At 44.2% G+C, this 27,826-nt stretch overlaps 1 protein-coding gene across 3 annotated transcripts; it reads right to left on the bottom strand.

Moving 5' to 3' along the window:
• Positions 1-99: 99 nt before the first annotated feature.
• Positions 100-26,817, bottom strand: setx (senataxin). Of its 3 annotated transcripts, none has more exons than XM_017493164.3 (25): positions 26,658-26,817; positions 20,359-20,553; positions 19,977-20,184; positions 18,320-18,429; positions 17,089-17,305; positions 16,621-16,740; positions 15,872-16,043; positions 15,541-15,634; positions 11,834-15,385; positions 11,596-11,692; positions 11,007-11,171; positions 10,604-10,818; positions 10,375-10,524; positions 10,103-10,253; positions 8,348-8,449; positions 8,085-8,197; positions 7,584-7,655; positions 7,311-7,460; positions 7,076-7,183; positions 6,020-6,177; positions 5,552-5,644; positions 4,864-5,052; positions 4,519-4,614; positions 4,317-4,404; positions 100-4,013 (listed from the first exon to the last, which is right to left on the bottom strand). In XM_017493164.3, the coding sequence occupies exons 2-25, from the start codon at positions 20,545-20,547 to the stop codon at positions 3,624-3,626; spliced, it is 6,999 nt and encodes a 2,332-aa protein (XP_017348653.1). In that variant the 5' UTR covers positions 20,548-20,553; positions 26,658-26,817; the 3' UTR covers positions 100-3,623. The 3 variants fall into 3 exon arrangements, with proteins under 3 accessions (XP_017348653.1, XP_017348656.1, XP_047017668.1); XM_017493167.3 differs by having other exon boundaries at positions 100-4,010; XM_047161712.2 differs by lacking the exons at positions 17,089-17,305; positions 19,977-20,184; positions 20,359-20,553; positions 26,658-26,817.
• Between the last annotated feature and the right edge of the window lie 1,009 nt (positions 26,818-27,826).

The following is a 27,826-nucleotide window of genomic DNA, read 5'->3' as shown; positions in this document are numbered from 1 at the left end:
GACGTCTTAACGTTACGTACACTCCCCTTGTCCTAAGGGTCAGAAGCGACCCTCCTTCACTAAACCCCTGAAATAAAGCAGCTTCATTGAATTTTATAGTTGTTTTTTTTCCCCTTTTCCAAAAAAAGCCATCCACACAAAAAGGGGCAACGCTACTGATGTGTCTGTTCCAGCCAAATGCAGCATCTAGTTTTCCTGTGCCTAAAAACCAGACCAGACACCATGAAGAAAACAAATGCGGGTTAGACAGAACGGATGTGGGGAATTGTTATCCTGTAAATGGCAATATAACTTCAGTAATAACTTGAAGAGTTTAACACTCGCACTGCAGCGGAGCTGATGCACGATGTGACGGGGTCAGGATACGAGCTTGTGATCAGTACAGGTTCAAATAAGGAATAAACGAAGGATATTTTACAAAACAGAAAAGAAGGTTCATTGCGGGGGAGGGTGGGGGGTCTGGAGGGTTGCAATTATATCTATCAAAATAGACAGAACTGTATCTAGCCGTTCACGGTTTGAAAACAACGGACACGCTGTAAACTAGAGAAACGCAATAATTATTAAATGAACCGAACCGTTTGAGAGAGACGTTCAAGATGAGAGATTTTGACACTGTTGTAAACTTTACAGTAAACATGACTGTTATTTGGACAAGATCGTGGTTGTGTGGTTTATTCGTGTGAAAGATCATTAGACCACATGCAGCGCTGTGAAAAAGAAACGTTTGCTGTTGTGTATAAACAAGCTACGTTAAATGTTTCTGTTCTGTAGAGCACGCTTTGAATGTTCTCACTCCATCAGAGCAGAGGAGAAGAGTCCGTGTCCCCGGTGTCGCGTTCGGCGTGACGTAAACTGGGAAGCGGGAACTCCGAATTATATCACTTCCGACCTGCACGCCTTCGCACTACAACGAAGGAAAGAAAACATGGACGAAGACTAAATCTGAGATAAAACGAAGGCAACCTGAGTAAACACAAAATAGTGTTTTTAAATGAGAATGTTATTCATTGAAGCAAAAAAAGTTCTCCAATTCCAACTGGGCCTGTGTGAAAATGTATTTGCCCCCGTAGGTACTAATTCAACAAAACTGCACTGATAACGGGGTTCAGCTGGACTAGACGCAACCAGGCCTGATTACTGCGAACCCTGTTCACTCACATCTACACTTACATAGAACTTTATCAACAGCATGGAGTGGGTTAAAAGTCTTACGGAGTAACACACTGTGCCGAAATTTAAAGAAATTCCAGAAATGATGAGGAAGAAGGTGATTGAAAGACATCAGTCTGGGAAGGGTTACAAAGCTATTTCAGAGGCTCTGGGACTCTAAAGAACCACAGCGAGAGCCGTTATCTCCAAATGGAAAAACTCGGCACAGTAGCGACCCTTCACAGAAGTGTCCGTCCTTCCAAAATTCCTCCGAGAGCACAGCGACGACTCATCCAGGAAGTCACAAAGAGCCAAGGACAACATCAAAGGACCTACAGACCTCTCTTACATCAATAAAGGTCACTGTTCATGACTCCACTATCAGAGAGACACCGGGGGAAAATGGCTCCATGGAAGAGTGGTGAGGTGAAACCCACTGCTGACCCAGAAGAACATTAAGGCTCGTCTGGGTTTTGCCAAAACACTCCTTGATGATCCTCAAACCTTTTAGGTGAATGTTCTGTGGACTGATGAGTGGAAAGTGGAACCGTTTGGAAGACAGGAGTCCCGTCACATCTGGAGTAAACCAAACACAGAATTACACAAAAAGCTCATCATACCTACGATCAAGCATGGTGGAGGCAGTGTGATGGTGTGGGGATGCTCTGCTGCTTCAGGGTCTGGACAACTTGCATCAATTGAGGGAAACATGAATTCTGTTCTCTACCAGAAAATCCTAAAGGAGAATGTCCGGTCTTCAGTCTGTAAGTTGAAACTGAAGCGTAACTGGATTCTGCAGCAAGACAGTGATCCAAATCACAGAGTAAATCCTAGTCCTAGAAGTGAAAGACTGATCTAAAGTTATCGGAAGTGTTTGGTTGCAGTTATTGCTGCTAAAGGTGGCACAACCAGGTTTCAAGTTTAAGGGGGCAATTAGTTTTTCACATCAGTGATGGGTGTCTAACTTTTTTTTTTTTGCTTCGATAAAAATAATATAAACTGTATTGTGTGTTTATTCAGGTTGCCTTTGTTTTGTGTTTCGTTTGAAGATCGAGAACTATTTAGCATGAGATAAACACACAAACAGAAGAAATGTTCACAGCACTGTGCAGCATGTAACACTGCCACTTTTCTCTTTTCCTGGGAAGAAATGGGGGTTATTGGACAATAAGCACATAAGTTTCCTCATAGTCTTATTGGCAATATTAACAGCACGAGTCATATACATATTTGTAGGTATTGAACACTTGTAGACATTTATTGCTATAATAATAATAATAATAATAATAATAATAATAAAAAATAATAATTTACTTCTCAGTCACAATCTAGGATCGCTGTAGCAGCCCACCCTACTCGACGTACAGATAATGTGAAGCAAGCGCACTCTGGTGGTTTATTTCAGAATTACACATTAATATGCACTTTTCTGGCCACTTTGTTAAAGCTGGTTTATTTAATGTTTAATGTTTAATGTTTAATTTCATTAAGCATCCAGATCTACTGGAGCGAGAGAACGATCCTGGCTGCTTTCCGAACTGCACGCCGCCATCATTACCTTACCCCGCGGTGCAGGGTGCGAGCATGCCGGATGCGATGCAGCACACGTTCCTGATTTTTGCTCCAAAAGGAACAAAGTAGAAAATGGGGGGGGGGGGGCGACGACAAGGTTCCATACAAAAATTGTATTACAAATATACATTCTTAAAAATATTTACAAACAAAAAGACACGGTCATCTCAGAACTTCAAAAATATAATAAATTTGCCCGATTTACAATTGGAGTCATTTTCAGGACACAGTCGAGTATTCTGTTCACTCAAACCGTAAACCTTAAGAACAGAAAATAAACCGTTTCCTCACAAATCTCCGACAGTGCAGCTTTCGCTCAACTGGCATCACATCGCTCGGAAAACATTAAAAAAGGTGAAATAACAAGAAGCGACAGTCTGCTCCCGTTTGCCCACTTTGGAACCAAAAATGATCGATAAAAATTTACAAATTAGATTCCATCCACATAAAAAAAAAAATTAACAATAAAATTTTAAAAAATAATATACATTTAGAAATAGAAAGGGGGGGGGGGTTAGTTAGAATTGCATAGATGCTAAATATTGCATTGGGGAAAAGAAAAAAAACTAAACTAAATTAAACACCTAAAAAAGTCTATTATTTATCAATTATAAACACTTGAAGACAAATGGCTAAAATAAAGCCGATTAGCAATTAACTTTGGTATAATGCTAATGTGGTTTTTAATCAAAAAGTCTGTTACAAGTTAACATTATTTTACACAAATACTTCAGCTAGCAACCTTCTAGGTTCAGCCAAATTCTTCTTGCCATTTTTTAAACTGTATTTTATTTATTTTTATGTATAAACAAAAGGAAGCACGTTTAGTCAGAGCTACCATGACGTGTCAGTCACCGGACAAAAAGAGATGTACAGTCCTGCAAAAATAAACGCAAATGTTACTTCCTGTATGCCCTGCACGACCCTGATGAAGCATTGTGACGGTCGTAACGTCGTTCTGGAGGTGCACGAAAGGAACGTGCGGAGCTTTGCTGGAACCGAGGATCTGAAGGACGGCGACTGGGTGGCCTTGGGTGAGTGAAGCTTTGGTTCGCACCGTCCTGCTCTCTGCTGGAACGATGAGCCTCTGCTAGACGCGGGTCTGAAGGTCTCGTGTGCATTCTGTGGTCTTCAGAAGAGGCAGGAATGTTGGGGGGGTACGAGTGACTATGTGAGAATGGAATCGGTTTCAGCACCTTCTTCGTGACCTGGTGGAAGTTGGACTCGTGGGCTTCTATTACGGTGCCACGTGCCTTCGCGTCCTCGATCAGCGCGCCCCATTCGCTCTGCTGCCGTGGGAAAGTTGGAAAAGGAGGGGGCGGGGGGGTTAGTGCCGTGTAGGCCGCACCGTTAAACATGCGCAGTACTACACCCTAACGGTCACATTTTCGTTTGCAAATTGCACCACGATGTGTCTACAGTTAACCCATTAACCGTATGTTCACTCTAGCAAGCAAAGGGACAGGAAACCAGTCATTTTCTATACAGGAGCAAAACGGTGGCACGTGAGAAAGCAACAACGCAACATTTGAATTTCTCGGTCAGTTGCCTCGTGGATTTTTATATAGTTCTCATTCCCTCTCCCTCTTTACCTTGAGAGTGCAGAGATGTCCCAGGATAAACAAGCTGAATTTAGCTCTAGTTATGGTCACATTCATCCTCTGGCGATTAGCAACAAACCTGACGACAAAAAAAAAAAAACCCCCCCAAAAAAAACACACCATTATATCTTAAACAGTGCGTATACCATCACCATGCATATAACAAACGACGCGCGCACACAAACTTTCTTACCCGATAGAACCGTTCTCGTTGCTGGCTCTTACACAGGACACGATGATGCAGTCCATTTCACGGCCCTGGAACCCATCCACAGTGTCCACCTCCACCCTGACCACACACACACACACACACACGTTTTAGATTAGATACTGCAAGGAGCACTTTGATTTTGCAAAAACCTCACACTGGCTCTTATGTCCTTCATGGTGGGGTATAACGTCATTGACACTAAAATGAGGACAGCATTTCGGGGGGGGGGGGGGGGGGGGGGGGGGGGGGGGATTTCTACTGCCCTCTTATAGGTGAAAGAAAAAACGTTTTTTTTTCCTTGCTTAATATCCGAGTCTTTCGCCTTACTGTATGCATTTTTTATATTCCTTGTCCGTGTCGTTCTGAAGGGCCTGCAGGAGACGCTGTTTCTGGGCGTTATATGGAGTGATGATGCCAGCGCGAATCTGTTGCTTCTCCTTGCGCATGGCATGCTTTTCTCCAAGCAGCTTCAAAAGCAGCAGCACCAGGTTGACCTCCTTCAGGTTACTAAAGGAACTGATAAGAACAGAAAGTCACTGGTCATACTAAATATTGCCGAGCAGAGCCTATTATATGGGGCGTGTATGGTGGACACGAAAAGAAAGAAAAAAAAAAAAAAAAAAAAAAAAAAAAAAAAAAAGTGTTAATGAAGGCAAAAGGGGAAAAAAAAAAACGCACATTCGAGTAAAGCCCACATTACGCCAGAACCACCCCATCCCTCCCGCATGAGAAGAAAAACTGCCCACTCGCATTGCTTTGTGTTGGGTGCCACTGGATCTCAGTCCCGATGCACTCTCCAGTTCTCATTTTTACACTATAGAATGATGCGCAACAATACCGCATGCCTTTTTTAAATATTTGAATTGTAAACTAAATAAATAAATAAATAATTTTTAAAAAAAATTTAAAACTACGACAGCAGATATCAATAGCTATTTTTGAACAAGACTGGCACAGCGACGTTCTTAAAATCGGAGCCCATTTCTCTCCCCGTGTCCGTCTTCCCTCAACTTACTCTCCCTCTCTTCTCTCTTTTCCATCGATCACATCAAACACTCTGTAGGGTTCAAACGGCCAGGAGGATGAGCACAGCTTCCGAGCAGTCTCGCTATGGAAAAAAGAGGAAGAAAACACCGGTCAAGATAAAATAAAATAAAATAAATAAATATCCAAAATGCCTGATGGTAAAATTTATGGACTCGCTGGAAGAGAAAAAAAAAAAAAAAAAAAAAAAAAAAAAAAAAACCACCACACACACACACACACACACACACACAATTTTTATATTGTAATTAATGTTACAAATCTGAAAGAAACAATGGACAGCAACTAAAATACAACCACAACGATCCACGATCTTCATCCTTATATTCTGGAGATACAAGTAGGGGAGGAGTACGTTAAGGCAACCGTTAAGGAAGCCGATCTATCCTGTTTGTCCCAAAAGTTGTGTGTGGGAGAGGGAAAGGGAAAGGTCTCATACCGGTCACTTTTCAAGTCATTGTTGTAGATGTACTTGGATGGGAACTCGCATATGACTGGGTGCATGCGGTACTGGAAACTGAGGAAGATGCTGGGGTACAGACGCGTCTTACAAAGCCGAGCCATCAGCGACTGGTCGTAGCCCAGCTGTTTGGCGGTCTGAGATCACAAGACACACACAGAAAATTAATTAATTAATTAAATTAAATTAATTAATTAAATTAATGTTTAAAAAAAACCCCAACGACAATTATTCCACACGTGAAGGAAGATAATCCCTCAGCGTTGCTGGAGATTAAAACACTTAAAGGAAGATCATGTATATTTTCCCCCCACCTTTAATTTGATATTGCAACCAACAAAATTCAAGAGGAAAAACAAATAGGATTTTTTTTTTTGGTCATCCTTGCAAAAACACTCCATTAAAAACCTGCCATAGGTCTCTTGCCAGCCGCCCTTATAAAGTCTTCTTCTTATCCATTGATCAATCTGGAGACACGACTTGCTCTTGGTAATGTCCCTGCTGTGCCCTATTTTCTCCCGTCGTTGATGATAGCCTTCATGGTGTTCCATGGAACATGCTCATGGTTTGGAAATTCTTTCGTACCCCTATCCTGATCATTACTTTTTAGGCGTTTTTCAGGTTTTAGCTTAATTTACATAATCGCCGGCCAGTTGAAGGGAGACGGAGCGCGGATTAGCGTCATACTTTGTAAGCTCTTCTGGTCTTTGGCTTCAGCGGTTGGATGAAACCAAGACGTCATGAAAATCCAACAGAAACTGCTGATTATTTGGGGTTAATAAGGATCAGTCCATTGATGACAGACAGGTGTATGAGAATTATTTAGGGTTTGCACACTTGTGCAACCAGATCCGGGGGGTCCCCCCCCATTTTTCTTTCCTAAAATGTTCAAGTTGTTATTCCCACTTGAATTTTGTTGAGTCTCTGAATTTTTTTTTTTGTTGACTGAGTGACGGACAAAAACAGTTCTCAGTGGTGAACTTTGAATTTTTTGACTCTTTTTTTTTTTTGGCAGTTTATTCTAGTCTGCAATACCTGGGATACAACAGTGGGTGGGAGCTGCATAGGGTCGCCCACCAGGATGAGGTTCGGGCATCGATAAAGCAAAGGGATCAAGGTTTCGGTTTCTTTAGCTTGTCCTGCCTGCAAGGACACAGGAACACACCTTGGGTATATTTTCACACCATTAACACATGCCGATTGTAAAACCCATTGATAAAACACCTTCACATGATATTTAAAATGATTTTAAAAATCAAGCAAAACAGACCTCGTCCACAATGACGCAGTTGAACGGTTCGTGTCCAAGGTTGCGGAAGGCGAACTCGAGGAGGGTACTGCCGCTTGTGCTCAGCGTGCAGCAGATCACATGAGCGTCATGCAAGAGACGCGACTGCACCGACTGTCTTTTACTACGAAACTTAAAAAAGGGGGATAAAAAGGTGAGAGCAAGAGGGCAAAGGGAAACAAATGTGAAGTGAGGATAAAAAGAGGCAAGAGATCATTTTATTTATTTATTTTTTTTTAAAAAAAGGATGTATACCTCCTTCAACTGTTTGCTGAGCTCCTCCCTTTCTTGTAAGCACTTTAGCTTTCTGGCATTCAGCTGTTCAAACTGCAGAAAGGACAGAAGACCATGGTGGAATGAAGTCAGCGGATAGATATCAAACAGAACACAATTTTGGAATCCTGCGGAACGTCACAACCATCCGTGGCTGGGAACTTCGTGGTCTCTGGTTCGATATTGAACTCGGGTTACTGCCTGCGCACGCGATTAAACTCGCGTACGAGTTCGAACCTGCCTTGATTCATAGCCTACAGACTATCCGATCGGTCGGTCCCACGTCCAAAGGTGCGTTTCAAAAATCTATGGCTCAGCCAGAGCGTCGACGATTTGATCCGCTAGCTACAGCGATACAGTAGACACCCGAACAGCAGACACACTTTTCTGCGATCCAGCATCCTCCACATCCACCAGTTTTTAAGCCTGCTCCACTAGAGTAAGGATCTGTTTAGGAGTACTAGGTGTATAGTAGTGCCTCACCGTGGCCGATTTTTTGCCCGTCTCGGCACACTGCCGAGACAGCTTTTCAATTTGCTTGTCCAGTTCCTCCTTCTTCCTCTGGATATCCGAATCACAGATTTGTTGTGCTTTTTCTGCACAAAGAAATGCACAATAGAATCCAACGTTACTGAAGGGCAAAGAACAGCGTCTAGGGGTTTTCACGATACACCTATTCTATTGTACCATCAGTGCACACCATCCCACCACCACCCTTAAACTGTACATGCACGTCTTATACTTACCCAATCTTTTCTTGACCTGGCTGTCAAGGCTGAAGGGTGTCAGGTACTCCGAGATGGTCCTCTCACTCCCTAGTCGCACCAGGTTGATGTCACCACAGTTCCCTATATGTTTGCATGAACCAAACCAAAGGAGGAAAAGAAAAAAAAAAATAAAAATTCCACCAGATTTACAAACGTTTCAGAAACACAGATTTTCTTCATACTCCCATGACTATGTTCATAAATGGCAATCTGTAAATTACCATGCGTGTGCACGGGGCGGTGGATTTGTATTTGGTAACGCCCACAAAACACCAGACAAGGCAAAGAGGTCACAGCTGAAATAGACTTTGCATCTATGCCAATAAAATATACACTGATCAGCCAGAACATTAAAAACACATGATTGATAGTGTCCAGGATGCCCTTGTGCCACCAAAACCCGACCCATCGAGGCATGGACTCCACATGACCTCTGAAGGTGTGCAGTCGTATCTGACACAAAGACGTTAGCAGAAGATCCTTTCATTCCTGTAGGGTGCGAGGTGGAGCCTCCATGGATTGTCCAGAACATCCCACAGACGCTCGATTGGATCGAGATCTGGAGAATTTGGAGGCCGAGTCAACACCTTGAGCTCTCGTCGTGTTCCTCAAACTGTTCCCGAACACTTTCATCATCCTGCTGAAAGAGTCCACTGCCATTACTGAACACCGTTGCCATGAAGGCGTGTACTCGGTCTGCAACAACGTTTAGGTAGGTGGTACGTGAAAAAGTAACATACACATGAACGTCAAGACCCAAGAGTTTTCCAGCAGAGCATCGCCCAGAGCATTACACAGCCTCTGCTGGCTTGCCTTCTTCCCATAGTGCATCCCGGTGCCATGTCTTCCCCAGGTAAGCGACGCACACGCACCCGGCCGTCCACACGATGTAAAAGAAAACGTGAATCAGACGGGCGACCTTCTTCCACGGTCCGGTTCTTGGGTCAGCATGCTACGACGAGCTGCGTGTTCGGACACCTTTCTGTTATAGCCAGTAATTTGTGCTACAGAATCTCTTCTGCGGGATCGGACCAGACGGGCTAGCCTCCGCTCCCCATGTGCATCAGTGAGCCTTGGGCATCCACGACCCTGTCGCCAGTGCACCAGTTGTCCTTCCTTGGACCACTTTTGGTAGGTACTAACCACCGTGTCCCGTTGGCACGCCGCACAAAACCTGCGATCTTGGACATACTCGGACCCGGTCACCCGGCCATCAAAATCTCACCCTTGTCAAAGTCACTCAGATCCTTATACTCGCCTATTTTTTTTTTCCTGCTTCAAACACATCGACTGTGAGAGCGGACTGTTCGATTGCTGCCTGAAATCCCACCCCTAGACCGGTGCAACTTCAATAAGATAATCAATACAATTCATGTCCCCAGTCAGTGGTTTCAATGTTACGGATGATCGGCGTAGACGTTATTTGACAGCATCACAGCCTAAATACGCAGCCAAAAATTTGAGAAAAGGTGAATCGGAGTTAAGCGAGATGAAATGTAAATGGTATGACAGCACCTATTGTACCCAGGTGATCATGGACAGCAAGTACATCGCATATAGACACTGCTTTTGAAAAAATAAATAATAATTTTTAAAAAAAAGGTAGCAAAGTGTCTCAACCAGGGGTGACTTTTGGACAGAAATCCCTCAAGGCCTCCCCCATGCGACATGTTTACACGGTCATAATCACATCACAAATACAGGAGCGCACGTGGCGGTGAAGTATACTAGTACCTTGCGGAGCATCTTTGTCCAAGCACATGTCTTTGAAGAGAATAATGATTTTCTTCATCAAGTTGTCGATGGCAGCATTAGACGGGGTGCAGAGCAGAATTCTTCTTCTGCGAGACTTAGCATAGCGATTCAGTGAAGGACTCTCTCCATCCTAAAGAGTTTACGGCATATGCAACCAAAATGAGGAAAACAAAAGGATCGAGGAAGAGTCAATAGCGCAAATATAAGAAGCGCGGAAAAAAAAAATTTAAGCAAATAAAAAAAGGACGTACAGAGAGAAAACGGTGCAACATGCCAACTATGATTTTGCTCTTGCCGGTCCCTGGTGGTCCGTGTATTAACAAAATCTTTGGGGTATTCTGCTTCCTTTTCACCATCGCAACACCACAGCTGATTGCCTTGGCCTGGTCCCGATTATATTCCTACGTGAGGGACAAACGAACAAATTAAAACAACCTAACAAGCTGCGTTCTACCCTGGTGACCCGAATGACCTACTCACAGGCATATCTAGGTTCGTCAGGTCATCCTGGCAGGGTGCAAAGTATTTCATATCTGGCTTGAGAACCGGAAGCTCCAGCTTGCTCTTTTGTAGCAAACACAACGCTCTGAATTCCCGCAGTGTACTGATCAGGGAGCCGATCACCTCACAGCGTACGGGTTGGGTGTTAACGGAGGACACGTTACCACGCGTCTGAATGGTGAGGTACAACGGACCTATATTTGAAAACAGCAACAAAAAAAATAAAAAAATCAGAGCACATATAGATCGGCAGAATTATTCAGCCAAGCGCACTATAGACCATCGACCCTGGCCATCGTTAATATTATTCATACATGAACACACGTGTGAAATTAGGAAATCTTGTGAAAAGAAAACCACCATGCAAAACACACACACATACCTCCATTACTCAACATGGATTTCACCACACAGCCAAAGTGGATATTCTCAGTAAAACCGGGCTCATCGTTAGCATATGCACCAGTGTTCTCCGGCAGCCAGAGGAGCACAAGGTCATCTTCTCTAGGATACAACTGCTTCTTCACCTGCTCAGCATTAAGGCATACTACACAACATGACCAAAAAAAAAAAAAAAAAAAACACAAAAAAACATTTCGATCTGGTTACATATATTGTACTACCGGCACAACTGAATATTTTATGTTAATCCCACCCCCAATCACCATTCTGTTTAAATTCTAAAGACTGTTCGAAATCAGCAGTTCCTGAAACACTCAAACCAGCCCAAACACCAACAACCATGCAAGCCAGTCAGTCACCCCCCTCCCTCCCCCATTCAGATGTTTTATGTAAACATTAATGGAAGCTCTTCACAGAGCTTCACATCAGACATAAGGTCTGTCAGATCATATGCGTTGCAATGCTGCCGCTTAACTGGCCGACTGGGTGATAGCAGGAAGCAGGTGTTCCTAATAACATTATAAGCAATAAGAAAACTTTGCTAAGTGTTCACGATCAAGTGACCGTACCTTTGAAACTGGCGCTGGCAATGCAATTGTGGTATTCGATTGCCTGGACGTGGAGTTCAATACGGACTTTCCTACCATTAAGCCATTCACGGACCATCTACGGGAGAAGAGAAAGTAAGTATTTTGTATGCTCGGGGAGTCCACAGTTCATAATGCAGTGTGAAAGTGCAATCAATCATATTGTGACCTAGTACAGGTTTATGGCGGTGCATGATGAAAACAAAACAATAACACACACCTCCTCAAATGTATTAATGAGCAGAAGTGGGTACAAGATGTTGAAGTACTCCTGGTAGCTATAGAAATTGGTTGGTACTTCCTTAAGGGCAAATGGACACAAGTCTTTGGGTGTCCCAAACATTCTGTAGTTGTCAAACATGTGGTACTCCCACTTTAAAATCGCCCGTTTCAGGTAGGATGGCTCATACATCGGAGTATTATCGGGTCTTCGATTTTGAGCCACCGTTGGCGTTTGTATCGGTACAGGCGCTTCTGGCCTGGGATAGGTCTTATAGGACGGTACATGGGAAGCAGACGTTACACTAGAAAGAGACGACTTTAAATCAGGTTTTAGAGGGTTCAGGGAGGGTCTCGGGGGTAGAGGCTGGCGAAATTCAGGCTGTGGTGTGGATTTTGGAGGTGGTTTTGGTAGCGGCGGCGGCGGCATTGCTGGTGGTGGTCGTGCAACCTTAGCCTTAGCAACATTAGCAGCAGATGGAGGGTTGGCTACTTTTCCCATCTCTTTGACCAAAGTGGCACTGCGGGAATTTGAGGAGTAAATTTTTGTCGTAGAAGGCTTGGTCTTTTTCTGACACTCCGGGGGCATGCTAGGTTTTAAGAACAAATGTTCATTTGAAGACATCTCAGTGGAAGCATCAGGAAGGGATTTCTGAGGCGGGTTACCAGATAATGGTTGAAGTGGCACACTCGTTTCTCCTTTAGAAATATTCGGTTGGTTGCCAAAGTCACTGACCGTGTACAAGCTCTCACCATACTCTACCTCCATCTGCTCCATCTGAGAGCATAACTCCATGTCCGTAGGCTCATTTTGTGTAAGGCTTGTCCATTCATCATCATCATCATCATCATCATCACCACCACAGTTTCCATCCCTGGATTCTGCACCTTCTGGCATGGAACTACAGGCACCTTTATTGTTTTGATGGGAACTGAACTCTTTACTTGTAATGTTCTCAGACCAATCATTTACTGCTTTTTTGGATTCATCTGACAAATGAGTGTTGACTTGACAACTACCCGTTTTACTGTCCACCCTTCGGTCAGGATCAGGCTGAGAGCATGGAAGGAAATCGTAATCATCCTCCTCATCTCCCGATTCTGAAACAGTTTCAATTGCAGGTTTTGATTTTGATAGGGTCTCAGGTACAGTAAATTTGTTTGATTTGGCAACAACTCCAGTGGCCGCCGTTGGCTTCTGGAGCATCCTACGGCTCTGTATGAAGTATTGCATATCTTGTGATGCAAGCATCTTCTTGCCTTTCTTCGCGCCAACCTTCTTTTGACGAACCCTTTTTGACTTCTGTTGTGGCTCGACATGCACGTTCTGGCCATGTGAACGAAGCTCACCCAATGAGACCAAGGAACGCTGCGAAAGATCAAAAGCTTTCCTTTCCTTCTTTTTCAACCCCAGAAGCTCTGCAGGAGATTCTGGTTCAGCACGTTTGCGAACCTTTTTTGGTGGAACTATGGCAGGGGTGGATGGTGAACGTGCAACAGAGGAGGCAGGACAGCCTCTGGAAGGGACAACCATAGAGGGTGATGCAACGGTCAGCGTTGTGGAAGAACATGGTTTCACAGGGTTTGGAGATATGTTATGTGTCCTGCAATGTTTCTTGATTTTTTGGCTCAGGGCTTCAATAACAGGAGGCTTTCTGCACAGCCATTGCTTGCCTTTCTTATCAGTGAGGCCAGTTTTCTCAGGGGGACTTTTGAAATGTTTGGATTGAACGAAATCATATTTTTCATTGGAACTCGGTTTGGATGGCACTTGGATGTTTGATGTGGTTGGTTCATGTGGCTGTTGCTGTTTACAGATTTGTGCCTCCACTTGCAGACAGGCTCTCTCGACGTCCTCGTCCGGGACCGGCTGAGTCTGCATGGGTTCCACAGCCTCCGGACTCTGCATGGGTTCCACGGCCTCCGGACTCTGCATGGGTTCCACGGCCTCCGGACTAATGCAGGCTTTGGAATCAAGTTTTTGCTTTTTGGTCACAACTGGGACGTCAGTGTCTGGCTCATTCCAGGCAGATGCCACGTACTCTTCGGTTTCACACTCAAATAATTGTGATTCACTCAAATAATCATAACAACGACCTGGGGTCGTACTCGAGTCAAAAGAGGGATCACGTGCTACCCTGTTTTCTAACAGCTTTTGGTCATTTGAAGAAACCTCTGAAGTGGCGATTACGCTTGCCTCATCAACCTTTTCTGCACTGCTAGGCAACGGTATTGAAACCTGTCTGGACTCTGTTGAATTCTCGTTACGGGACTCGACAGGTCTTTTCAGACGACGCAGTCGGACATCGAAGGGCTCGTCGTCGTCGTCGTCATCCAACGTCCTTTTACAGGACTTGCTAAATCTGGCAGAGCCTGAGACGTTAGACTGTGAGGTGGAAGGTTGAAGGCTTACATCCGATGCATGTCCAAACTCTTTCAAGCCACTGCATTTACCTTGTTCATCCTCAGTTTCAAATTTTTTCTTAGTAACGTCTCGTATCTTTCCAGATTCAATTTCCTGTCCTTTCCCCAAGTCTATTTTTTTTATATAATTAACCTCAGGAGGAGATCCAAATTCTGAACATGGTATTGGCTTGCAAGCTTCTTTCTTTATCTTAATCATTTCCTCTTGGCCATCATAGAAACTTTGACATTCCCCATGATCCCACGGTGGTTCATTCTTAATAAAATCAATCGTACCTATAGGACGACTTGGACCAACCTCTACATCTCTGGTTTGTACTTGCTGCAGAGGCGGGGTCAATGTGGGATTTGGGTAGGAAATGATATTTTCTGAAGGTTCTGAAGGCGGCGTTGGGGGAGCACATGGCAGAACATCGTTTGGAACCGCAGGCCTTTCCGATATTGCTTTTACAAGCTTGATCAAGCATTTCTTAAGATTCTCATATTCCGATTTGGGAAGATTCCACCCTCTGGCTGAGACACTGCGCATCTGTTTGTTAACCAGGTTCAGAAAGGGTGCAGTCTCTGTAGCCGTCGGTCCCCCTTCTTTCAACAGAGAGCGAATCAGCTTCATGCAAGCTTGACTAACGGCACCAACACCAACACCAACTGCTGGCATCCGGGTCCCTCTACTGAAATGTGAAGATGCTGCAAAGACCCCCCTACCTTCGTGTATTCTGGTATGAAAAATGTCACCAGAAAGGGTAGCACACTGCATTACCAAATCCACCCAGATATGGGTAAAGTAGGACAGTGTCTCCATGCAGCCTTTACTTAGGTGCAGCTCGATTATATCAACAAGGATGCGGATAAAGAACTCCGTGACTTTGTCGCAGGTGTGTGTCCGTCCAGACAGCACGTCCTTGTCGGCGTTGTTATCCAGATAGTGGATGACCTCCCCAATGCAGATGCTATTAAGCACGTTCAACTCCATGATCGAGCGAACAAACGGAATGAACCAGAGAAAGGTGCTCCCATATACACGCATGCCTTGGCCCATTTCAGACTGTAAGACATTAACTAGGCAGCTTATTTCTTCAAAGACTGCATTGCCACTGGTGTCACTGTTGCCAGATGAGTAGTTTGATGACTACAGGTCACAGCATACATGGAACAGAAAGAGGAGTAGGGGTTGTTACAAAAAGAAAAAGGTACTCAAATATTTCTAGGCATCAGTCAAAACTGTGGTGATTATTTTTGCAATTTAAAATATGGTATGCAGTTAGGAAAATATCATCGCCTTACTCGACTTGTTCGCTCCGTAGCATAACAGTCATACACAATTTGACTGCAGGATAACAGATCATCGTGATTCTCAGTCTCCTCTTTCACTCTTGTCCTGATTACAAAAAATTTTTTTTACAAATCAATTATTCCGTCACCAACTAAACTATGTGCATACACCGGTAGTCCCACATGCGGAGTAATGCAGATGGTAAAATTACAGATACAGGAAGCAAATTCAATCGCAAGTTAAAACGCTATCCTAGCCTACATCTACTCAACTTAAAGTTCAAGCGTATTCCGATGTTACTTTATTACAGCGGAGTTACAGAGCCAGACTGCTGCGTCATACCCTGCAGTTTTCTGTCGGATGTTTTTAATTTCAGCCATGTAGCTGTCTGCTTTAGTGATGGCCTGGAAAGCATCTAGCGGTTCTATTTGACCCCAGATCTTTGAGCCCAGTCGGTCTAGAACGACCAAGAAACAGTGCAAGGCAGGCCAGAAGGGATCCGATCCCGGGTCATCTGAAAACAAAACAAACAAACAAACGGTGAATAAGTCAACATTAAACTATTTTTCGGGACATTTTCTATTGCTAGCCGATTGTTAAATATTGTTGAAGTTATGTGAACAGCTTCCTTTACAAAAAAACAAAACAAAGGCAACACAACTATTGACTAATAACCAGTCCCAAATGGTCCTTAAATTAATGATATATTAGACCTATAGTGAGCCTTAAGGCTATAAGGTAGAAAAGTCCTCAAGACTAAAAGACATGACATACTGGGATTTCATTGCGTTATGTCAGCAGAGAAGTCCTGTGCTAGTCAGTCAGTCCACTCACTACCTCAAATGACTTTCGTTTGAACCCACCTAGGATATTTTCAAATGACCTGTGTAGGTTACATTCGTCCAAAGAACAAACACAAGTAATTTAAAACCCACAGTGACTAATGTGCAATAATGAGTACAGCATGCAAGTCTACAAAACATGACGTGCATGGTGGAACCTGATGGCATACACGGCCACGTTTCAGGTTTCATTAAAATAAAGAGTGCTTTAAAAACATACAAACTTGAAATCGTGTCATTGCGTTTTACCTTTATTGCAGTCATTCATGGTATTAATAATGCATTGGGGAATGCTGGCCTGCCCTTCTGGCCCCATTAACAAAGAGTCCATGGCCTGTGAATCCAGCTGCATCAGCAACATACAGATACCTGAAAAAAATATGAAGGTGTTACTCCTGGAGAATCATCTCTGCGGTTAATACCTTCAGCAAATTCTTCACGGACACAAGAGGTTTGCAGAATACTGCTGGATTTAGGATCTAAGGGTTAGAAGGTCCGTCTTGTCATGAGGCAAGTCAACAACGTTACACGCCACAAATATGCATTCTTACAGGAGAAAGAATCTGCCCTTTCCACACAATTATGTGGAGGGGGCGGAAAAAACAGGGGGTGGAGGTTAGATTGGGAATCCACCATATTGTGGATTATCCATTATCCACCACAAAAAAAAAAAAAAAAAAAAAAAAAAAAAAAAAAAAAAAACCACAGAAAGCATACCTAGCCAATAATTCTTCTTATTTTTGGAGTCATAGAGATGTGGAGGTAGCATCTGAAGCTTGCCAGAGCAGTAAGAGTCATCCACATTTGGAAAGTCCACAGTGATTCCCAAGTCAATTATATAGAACATGCACAAGAAGACCTCCTGGAGATCATAATAGTTATCTCTGTCCACCCTGCCCAACGACCTGGCAGTGGCTATAGCCCAGTGACGCACCTAAGACAGGACAAGGACGAAAATGAAAGTAGTTAATAAATTTTAAGTAGATATTCTATACTATACGGCCAAAAGTACTTTCTCCGATTTTACATGATGACTATAGGGTTTGAAAACAAACGTGGTCTGAAATGAATAATCTACGAGACGGACCTTCTCACTTCACAGCACAACTTGCAGTGCTGAATCAAAGCTATTAGAAAATCAATTACCTTGTAAGAAGTGAAATTATTTTTCCTGACCTGGTAGCACTTAGAAACTATCGTACATCTTAAATACGCGTCTTGCGGGTCGAGTCTCCATCCTGCTTTCGGTTCCCGTCGAAATGGATCCTAAAAAGGAGTCGGTTCACTTATTTTGCGCTAGTCCGAGGGGCTCATCCTGTTGTCCGGGCACTTAAAATTATAACGAGAACCTCATGCTGCGACAGATCATCTGATAAACGTCAGTCATAATGTAGTTACGATGGGCACGTGAGCGACAGAACCGAACCATGGAGCAGCAGGTGATGGTGGGCTGGTGTGACGGATCACGTTTTCTTTGATCTCACGTGGATGCACGGGTGTGTGCGCGCGCATCGCTTAACCGGGGAAGACACGGCAACAGGATGCACTATGGGAAGAAGGCAAGCCGGTGGAGGCTGTGTGATGCTCTGGGGAATGTTCTGGTATTCGCGTGGATGTTACTTTGACACATACCACCTACCTAAACATTGTTGCAGACCAGGTACACTCGTTCATGGCAACGCTATTCAGTAATGGCAGCAAGATAATCTGCATGTTACACTAAGAAAACAAAGCGTAGTAGCATTCATCGGTGCTACAGGGTCAAAAACCTTTGAACTACCTCTCAGCTAATTGATTCAAATAGCAATGCTTTATTTTTTCCTATTAAAATGTGACTGTACACGCTACAGCAGGCCTCTATATAGAAGACATTAGAACTAATCAATAATGAATTGTTGCCAGATATTATTAATCAAATTAAAACCACAATATTAAAAACTGGACATACCTTTTCGTTCGGGTGCACCATGAGCAGGTAAATTCCCTGATACTGGTCATGCACTGGTAGGGGGTTTTGCATATCTTCCATTTTGCATAACACATTCACCACCATTTCGCCTGCGAGAGAAAAAGAATTTCCTTAAGAAGAGTACGACATTAATTAAAAATATATATATATTTTTAAACTGCTATACCCAAGTAAACAAGACTCAAATAGTTTGGCAATAACCAACAACCTAGGACAACAAAATAAACAAGTCAAATTAGGTGAACTTCTCTGATGGAAAAACACCACAACACTGAACATCAAGTTTCAGTATTTTACATCAATAATGAAAGACCTCGAAGATCTTATCCAACAGTAGGTTGTTTTAGCAGGGTCGACTCAGATTTCAGTTTCAGCCTGCAATGTTAATCGATCTCTGAAGGTTTTAAAAACTAGTTTTACACCAGCCCAACAGTGAGTACCGATACCGTGTAGGCCCCGTCACGACGAGTTTTACTCGATAATATACTGTCCCAGAAATAATCGAGAAACAAAGTCATTTTAAGACCGCCCTACGCCACAGATAACGAGAATACGACGGCATCGTTTTCTGATGAAAGATATCCTTCAGTCAATATTTGGTCTCGTCGTACATTTGATATTAACTTAGACAAATATGCATTTAAAAAAAAAATAAAAAAAAAACATGTAAAAGCTGAACTTGTGTCAACAACCTCCCTCTTGCACCCAAGCCTTCAGAACGCAGCATGTTTTTGTTTTGATTCATGTCTCGTCTCCACCCGTGTCCGTCGTTCGTGGTCTACCTCACGTCCCGCGTACGTTTTCGGCTCATCTTTAATTAGTCTGTTTATTTAAACCCTGGTGTCTGTGCTAAGCAACGTCCTGCCTAGTCTTTTGTTTCGTTTAGTTATTCTCCAAGTTGTTGAGTGAAGAGAGTGTGAATAAACGTTTAATTGATTTTTTTTTTGGCACACACACAAAGCAAAATGCTTGAGGAGACAAATAAACCATTTAGCATGCCACGGTACTGTCACATTCCTGTCATCAGTGACGATTTCAGCCGTCTCTCAACTTACCCGTCAGGTTTTACTGCGATACAGAAGGCAATCTGGGGACCACGTCATCGCCGACGGTGACGATTGTTTTATAAACAGACCGACGTTCATTCACCGCACCCACAAGGACGAAACACCCCCAAAGTTTCCACCCGTTTCACTGCCTTTTATTTGGTGATAACCACAGACTTCATGCCTTGGAAGTGCAGAATTTCACATTTATCCCAGAATCGCAAATTTAAGAAAGACTGCTGCAAAGCGCTGACACCCGAGAGCATCATCGGTGCTTTTTGCTATGCAAAATGAAACTTTCGGACCAATCGGATTCGAGAACTCAACGGTGCTGTAGAAGAACCCTGCGCTGGATCGCACTTGTGAACAGCTTTGTTTGAAGGACGTTTTACTCCTGAAGTCTACCCCCGAACGGGCTCATCTACAAAACCTTATTTGAGCCAGTACGGTAATAAAAACGGCCCTTAAGATGACGTGCGGGGGCTGTCTCACGGCCAGAGCAAGTCGAAAAGGGCATGCTAAAAACAGTACGGGGCATGCGAGTACGAGCGGTGATGTCTCACAGCGTTTAACTTTCAGGAGTAACTTACAGAGATCCCGGTCGCACAGCAGGTAAGGGTATTTCAGCACTTCCATGAGTGGGAATCTCAGCCCATTGAGAAATTCCTCCGGTGTAAACTTCGAGACGGGCTGCTCCTGTTCATCGTCGACAAAGAACAAGTCCGAGTCCTCCAGATCGGCCTCCAACATGTCCCGGAAGACTTTGAGCAGACGAGCGGTCTCCAATTTCCATAGATGCTGAAATAGAAAAAGCCTGTCACGCGCACAACTTGTGCGGTATAGCGGCGATTTTTATTGCTTTGTTCCTAAAGTGTACAGTGTAGTGTTAGCAGTGTGCTGGCCTCCACACTTGCTCGGTGTGTGTGTGTGTGTGTGTGTGTGTGTGTGTATTCATTCGCAGAGTGTTTGTACCTTGTGCAGGGCAGGGACCCTCTCTCTTGCTCGGTGGTACTCCACCACGCACTCCAGGCAATATATGAAGTCACTGTTCGCATCCTGCATTTCTTTCGGTGTCATGGCGTCGGTGCAGTAGCGGTTTAGAACCCTCGTGACCGCCGCATCGCTTTCGGCCGATGCTGTACACCACAGACACGTCTCCATAACTGTCTAAAAAAAAAAAAAAAAGCAAAAAAAAGGAGAAATAAAGGACTCGACAGACATTTCAGACAAAAAGCGATCCGACACCCGGAGCCCCCTTATTAATACGGTTTTCTAAACCCAAACACCGATATGTTTAGAAATAGCTTTCCCCGAATACCATTACGTACGCGGATCAACAATTTTGAGAGACCTTGTTCCCATGGAGTGTGCCGTTCCCAGGGGCGGTTATCTAGAAGGTGTAGCCCAGCTCCAATACCCTTATAATCGGCCAGTCACATTTCATCCTTAAAAAAATAACCTGTGTCAATGTCAGTCCTGACTGGTCTATCGTGAGCGGAGGATTCTCCACACACACATTATGAGTAAGTTTCTTTCAGATTTGTTCTACATTCCTGTTTTATAATGTGGTTTTGTTCATATTTTGTTCTACATTTTCTGTTTATAAATGCTTACACATAGTTTGCCCCCTTTACTTTACTCTATACCTTATATCCTTGTAATATTCTGCATTCCTTTGTACTCCAGTTCCTAGGTTTCATTGTGAATAATAAATTAATCTTAATCTTTACGTGTGAATCCAACTGGTCAATATCACCAGCTAATACAGTTCACTCTCTTCTACGTGTCCTAGGTGCCTGTCGCTTTTCCTGATCTCCTTTACTGGAGGGGCTGGATTTGGATCTGAACACTCGCGGTCAGCTTGCGCATCTCACTGCTGACTTCACTATGCTACTCGAAGTTCTTCGCACCCCCCTCTGGAGATGCGGGGTTCCCCCCACCTCTCAGATACAGAATCCGCCCAGCAAATGTGTGTGTTGACGCCTCTATGCAGACCGACCCACTGCCGGACTCTTCCACCAGCTATCAGACTGATGACGACGTGGCCTTCTCTGCCCTGGGCTCTGATCACTCTCCCACTTTCTCACCTAAAAGTCCTAAGTACTCTCCCCCGTATACCTCAGCTGGCGATCCCACGTCCCCAGGACGTACGCCTCCTCACCTTTACCCTCCGTTTTCCCCGTTTCGCTCTACCTCACCCACAGATAACCATCCCACCAGCCCCCGTGGATTCTCTGGATTCCCAATAAAATTACAGTGTGAATTGCACTCATGAAGGCTAACGAGGCCCCTGGAACTATGCGAGGTTACAGCATCCATGGCACCAAGGATGGATCCCAAGACCGACGTCTACACGTACAAATGGCTGGGTCTACCTTGCTTACGCCTCAATGTTGGCCTTTTAGAAAGGAACACCCTTCAGTGGACACCGACATCAATCAGCCTGAGCTACAGACGAGAGAGGGCAAGGTCATTTCTAGAGAAGAGAGCTGCCAGATCAGACACCAAGACCTGCATCTGAACAGATAGCAAGTGGAGACTAGAGCAAGCAGATTGAAGTATCAGGTCAGGCAGGAGGACAGTAGGATGGGGAACAAGTCCGGACTCATGGGTATGAGCCACAAGAAGAGAGCCGACGATCTCTGAAGCAGGCAGGATAAAAGAGACGTAGTACAAAGTCAGGAAGCGCCAGAAAGCTAGATAACATGGGAGGGAATCGTCAACAGTGCAATTAGCTGAAATGACATGTGAAAGGTACTTACAAGCCAGCTTTAGCTTGCTCATCAGGTCCACCTAGGACACCCTGCCAAACCCCAGCAATGACTGAGGACCATGTTCAGGAGTTCCCAGTCAGCGGCACTACAAGTTCTCTCTGACCAGACATCATGCTACGGTCTGCAGCACAATACATTCAAACTTTCAGTAGGAGTGGTAGAAGATGCCCACAAACATAATCGAAACTGCTCCACCAACGAGATGTTCTAGGGATATTGGAGTGAAATGTCGATGAGGGACAGCTCCCAGCTGAAGACCCTGCAGCTGATCTGGTGGCACCATCACCAGGCAGTAATGCCCAGCAGGTATCTCCATCTACCTATTCACATCATCTAAAGCAATGTGCATCATCCAAACCCCCAGTGAATTGAGCGATATATCCGACTACCCACTGGAATGAAGGACCACCCCCTCCTGCAACTTCTTGTTAGTTCCTAATGCACACCTACCTCCACTCCTGAACTGTATTGATGTATAATCCAACTATTCAGTGGGAACCAGAAAGTTGGTTCCCTTTTGAGTCAGAATCCTTCCTCTAAAAAATTTAAATGAAAAAGTTACCTGCAGGCCTAATAAATTTAAAACAGTTTTCTCTTCACTGGTAGCCTGAGAGCTCGGGGTGCCGATATGAAAACTTACATGCATTGGGCACATAGCAACAACGAAAAAAAAAAACTATCATCTAATATTATACATAAAAATATAAATCACAAAAATCACAACATTCAGTCAAAAACATTGGTGTATGCTAGTATTAGAGACTAAAAAGTTAATGTTTATGTGCACTGCATTATGGATATTAAAGTTGGGGGGGGGGGGGGGGGGGGGTTCAGAAAAATATGCCAAAAGAGCAACCCCTCCCCCTTCCCAAAGCTCCATGGGAGTCTGGAATGATTTGCACAGGTGTTTTGGGAAAGGAAAAGTGTGTGTTCAGGGATCGTTCAATCACACAAGCCTTGAATGATTATCCGTCCGTCTTCTATACCGCTTATTCCTCTTCAGGGTCACGGGGACATTTTTACATGACAGCTTAGTCCTTATTGGCTTGTCGTCAGCTTATGTTATCATTAATAAATGGGTTTAACTTTTCTCCCATGCGCAATCGTGTGCGCTAGGCTTGCCGCGATAGTCGGTGTTACACGGTGTTCGGCTCCACATCGATTACATCATTTGCCCACCGCGGCACCGCCCACGCTAGCGTTGAACAGTAATAAAAATCATTTCGTTTGGTTAGAGAACGGACGCTACAATTAAAAACTGATTCGGCATGAGCCAAGTCACGAGCACAGATCAGCAGGAGTCAGAGTTCATTCGTCACGGGACGAGAGCGAGGCGAGCTGACTGACGGGAGGAGCGAGGCGAGCTGACTGACGGGAGGAGCGAGGCGAGCTGACTGACGGGAGGAGCGAGGCGAGCTGACTGACGGGAGGAGCGAGGCGAGCTGACTGACGGGAGGAGCGAGGCGAGCTGACTGACGGGAGGAGCGAGGCGAGCTGACTGACGGGAGGAGCGAGGCGAGCTGACTGACGGGAGGAGCGAGGCGAGCTGACTGACGGGAGGAGCGAGGCGAGCTGACTGACGGGAGGAGCGAGGCGAGCTGACTGACGGGAGGAGCGAGGCCGGCTTGGTGGAAGATTTGGTTTCAAATTTTCTATGTTATAATATAAGAGAGTTGGTCACTGTACTGTTTTTCATTAAAAATAATACTGAGCCCACCATTCCAACAATTGCTGCTAATTCGAAAGTGAAATGCGCACAGCCGCACAAGCATTCATAAGCGATTTAAAAGCGAGGGAAATGCCCCCCGCCCTCTCCGATTTAATTTTCACTTTCCCCGCATTCTAAAATATCGTTACCATCTGTACTCATAAATATATGAATGAAAAAGGTTCTTCTACACTGGCTCACGCTGGCAGCAGCCGATAGAAAGAAACCGACTCGATGGCGGTCCTTCTCTTCCCCGGACCGCAACGGGTTCCTCGCACTGCTCTCGATTCCTGCCGGGTTTTTAAATGCAGATCTCAAGCTTTTAACAGCTCACCTGCCCTTCCTGGGCATACTGGTGAATTTTCATTGAGCGCATCCATTTTTCTTGGCTACATTATCCATTTTTGGTACCACTGAGACTACAGAGGGTTGCAGGGAGCCTGTCGCATGGGACTCGGGGCATAAGGCAGAGGACACACTGTGCCAACCCATCGCAGATCTCAAACACACACCCATTCACTGAGTGCGGACTATTTAGAGATGCCAGTCAGACTACAACACATGTCTTTGGACAGGAGGAAACCCCCAAAGCATGCAGAGAACATGCTAACTCCGCCCCCACAGGGTTGAAGTGGGAATCAAACCCCCAAACTGGAGGTACGAGGTAACGTGCTAGCCACCAAGTCTTAAAGAAAAATAAAAACCCCCAGATCAGATAAGCAAGTAGGCTCCCAAACCTCAACTGAAAAGATCCAGCTCAAACAGTCGACTAGTTCGACCGCGCTCCCAGCGCCAAAGAATTAAAGCGTACCCATTATGATTTCGAAACGTGCCCGATTTTGTTTTAAAAGTCTCGTACAAGAAGTTGACATGCAACCAAGGTCAAAAAACACTAACATGCTCATAATTTTAATTGCAGCATCACCTCCACCCCCCCCACCCCCAACCACTCAGTGTCAAACGACTCGTTAAATGATCTGTTCTAAATGATTCATTCCAAACTCCTCCTTTCAGAGAGCATACTCTGCTCCGACTGGTCAGATGTCCCAACCTGTTGTGATTTGGGGGGGGGGGATTCGAAGATTTGTACAGGAAGTAAAGTCTGGAATCACTAACGACTCGATTCGGCTGTTCAGAATCGCTTCCTTCTTTCGGGAGTCGATAACTCCGTTTGTCGTGCGCTTTGTAAAGACGTCTGCAAAGTTTCAAAAGTTATTCACAAACAACTGTAACACTACATGAAAGGTAATATTTGAAGAAAAAAAAAAAAAAAAAAAAAAAAAAGAACACAATAGGTGCACTTTAAAGATTGTTAAGCATTGCAGGGGTGAACACGGTTTCTTCTAATCAAGTAAATGATACAAGAATCTACAGAGTTTTGTAAAATAAATAAGATCTCATGATTGTATGACTGAGCTGTAATGCAATATTAACAGATTCCTACATCATTATCTCTGCTGCACACAATTCCAGTGGCTATGACTCAGACACAACTTGAAGCACCAACCTCAACATACATCAATTGGTTCAACACGCCACAAATTTATACTAACCGGCCACTTTATTAGGAACGTCTCAACCCAGCCAATCAAGTTTCAGCAGCACAACACATAAAATTCATGCAGAGACAGGTCAAGTGCTTCGGTTCTAATGTTTACATCAAACATCAGAATTAAGAGGGAAAATGAGTGATCGGGATTTTGTTAGTGTTGTTGGTACCAGAAGGGCTCCTTTCAGTTTTTCAGAAACTGCTGGTCTCCTGTGATTCTCACACACACACACACACACACACGTGTGTTAAAGACATGGTGTGAAAAACATCCAGTGAGCAACAAATCTGTGGCCCACAGCAATGCCTTGTTAACGAGAGGTCAGGTCAGAGGAGCATGGCCAGAAGGCTACAGGAACTCTCAAGCACTCTTTATAAACGTGGTGAGTAGAAAAGCATCTCGGAAGGCATAATAAACCCAACCTGGAGGCCAATGAGCTCCAAGAGCACAAAAAGGTTTCCACTCCTGTCAGCCAAGAAAGGGTCAAGTGTAGCTTCACGTGACTGGCTGAATAAGACTGTTCCTAATAATGTGGCCAACGAATATAATTAGTATGCGTCCGAAATCGCATACTATGGTAGTACGTACTGCATTGCCATTGAAACAGTACGTACCAATCAGTACACGTGTGTGTGTGTGTGTGTGTGTGTGTGTATTATGGATACAATCCTGGACATACTACATCCGCCATGTTAGCGCTGTCACGTGACCAATCGACGTCATCATAAACGCAATTTATTGGGGTATTGTTAAACCAAGTTTAAACCCACGCGGTCTTCTGCGTTTTTCCTTTTCTGAACTCGTCCGCGCCAGTCCCGTTGCATCGTGGGATCGTTTGACTCACGTAGGGTCCATCGGTTGGGCTGCATACTGCAAAATCTCGCCGGAAGTAGTACGCCATCCGGGTACGTCTCGGCCATACGGCTTTTCGCATACTACATAGTATGCAAGTATGCGGTTTCGGATGCACCCACTCTCACACACGAAACTAAACTCAAACTCCGTGCAACTGTTTACTTTAAACTCCACCGCGAAACTCAGTTCAGAGTTCAGTCCTATTACACTAGCTTAGAGAAAGAACGGGTTCTTTCTCTCTCGCTTTCTTTCTTTCTTTGTAATATAGCTAGCTAGCTATGGGGTCTGTAGCATGATGGCTTCTCTCGGAGTTAGCACGGCACGTTGATACAAACGCCCAGCCAGACATAAACAAAACTTCAACCGCTGATATAAACAACTTACCAGTTTTCAGGCTTTATTCACTTCATCCGTTTCGTCGCATTGGTAACTCTCATTACCAAAAAAAACCAACAACTAATAAAAGTTAAGAAAAAGCTCGTTATCTGCGTGCTTTAGTTCACATAACACAACCTCCTCGACTCCGCCCAGCACGCTCGTGACGTCATCGCGCTGCTGTGCTGACTGAAGCGGCAGCTGCTTCCTTTTAGAACACACCAATCAGCGTGTGCAACACAGTTCAGCTGTCATGTTTATTAACCCCTTATTCTCACGACTGGCAACGGATCTCTCCGTTAGGGTGTTGCTAAGTTCATCCATTGCGCTTTTACTTGACGTTAGCCGAAGTCTTGTTGTGATTTGGTTTATGCTCCGGCGCTGCTGAATGCTCCGTTCTGATTGGTCAGAAGGCGATTCATTATGCCATAATGAATCAGCTTCTGATTCATGAATCACCTTCTGATTCATCTGAATGATTATGGTATAGGATATAAAGTGTAATCAATGTGTGTAACTACAAAGTGGACTAATGTTTGGATGTGTGTAATCAGGTATAATCTGGTATGTATACCCAACAGTTGAGAATTACTTGTGGGAAGCATTATCTAAATTCATAGTACACTTGTTGATAAAGTTAGAAGTGGGTATTGAGTTACATAATTTGCATAATTTAGTTGGATAATGGGGCAGTGGTTAAAGGCTCTGGGTGACTGATCAGGAGGTCAGGAGGTCAAGCCCCAACACTGCCAAGCTACCACTGTTGGGCCCTCGCGCAAGGCCCTTAACCTTCAATGGCTCAGTTGTATAAATGAGATAAACGTAAGGCGCTCTGGATAACAGCGTCTGCCACGTGCCATAAACATAAACATAAACGTAGTTCCAGTTCTAATAACATTCCACTAATCACGTAAACCGATTTTCCAGAGCAGCCGTGTTGGATTATGGCCAGAGATGAATTCTGTAGGCTGGTAGAGATTCCAGAACAATCGGTGATTGTTGATATTTATGATGATTAATTGACCCTCAATCAAAGAAACGGTAACTGAGCTGCTAAAAGTAAAGGAACAGCCCTTAAAAATGGTAAGGGTTTTTGGATGAGGGTACAAAAACAACACTAGGACACAAAAATAGTGTGCATGTAGGAAGGACAATATGCTCTATATCCTCTTGGACTT

The sequence above is a fragment of the Ictalurus punctatus genome, chromosome 18 (genome assembly GCF_001660625.3).
Source record: "Ictalurus punctatus breed USDA103 chromosome 18, Coco_2.0, whole genome shotgun sequence".
Classification (NCBI taxonomy): Eukaryota; Metazoa; Chordata; class Actinopteri; order Siluriformes; family Ictaluridae; genus Ictalurus; species Ictalurus punctatus.
Note: the sequence above shows the minus strand (reverse complement) of the source record. Positions and strands in the feature narration are given on the sequence as shown.

Bases quoted from the DNA above. Each gene is read 5' to 3' on its own strand.
- setx (XM_017493164.3), bottom strand. From the start codon at position 20,547: ATGGAGACGTGTCTGTGGTGTACAGCATCGGCCGAAAGCGATGCGGCG. The intron at 11,693-11,833 runs GTGTGTGTTATT...CTTCTCCCGTAG, and splicing joins TCATTAATACATTTGAGGAG to ATGGTCCGTGAATGGCTTAA. The intron at 4,615-4,863 runs GTAAGGCGAAAG...GTGTGTGGTCAG, and splicing joins GAATATAAAAAATGCATACA to GGTGGAGGTGGACACTGTGG.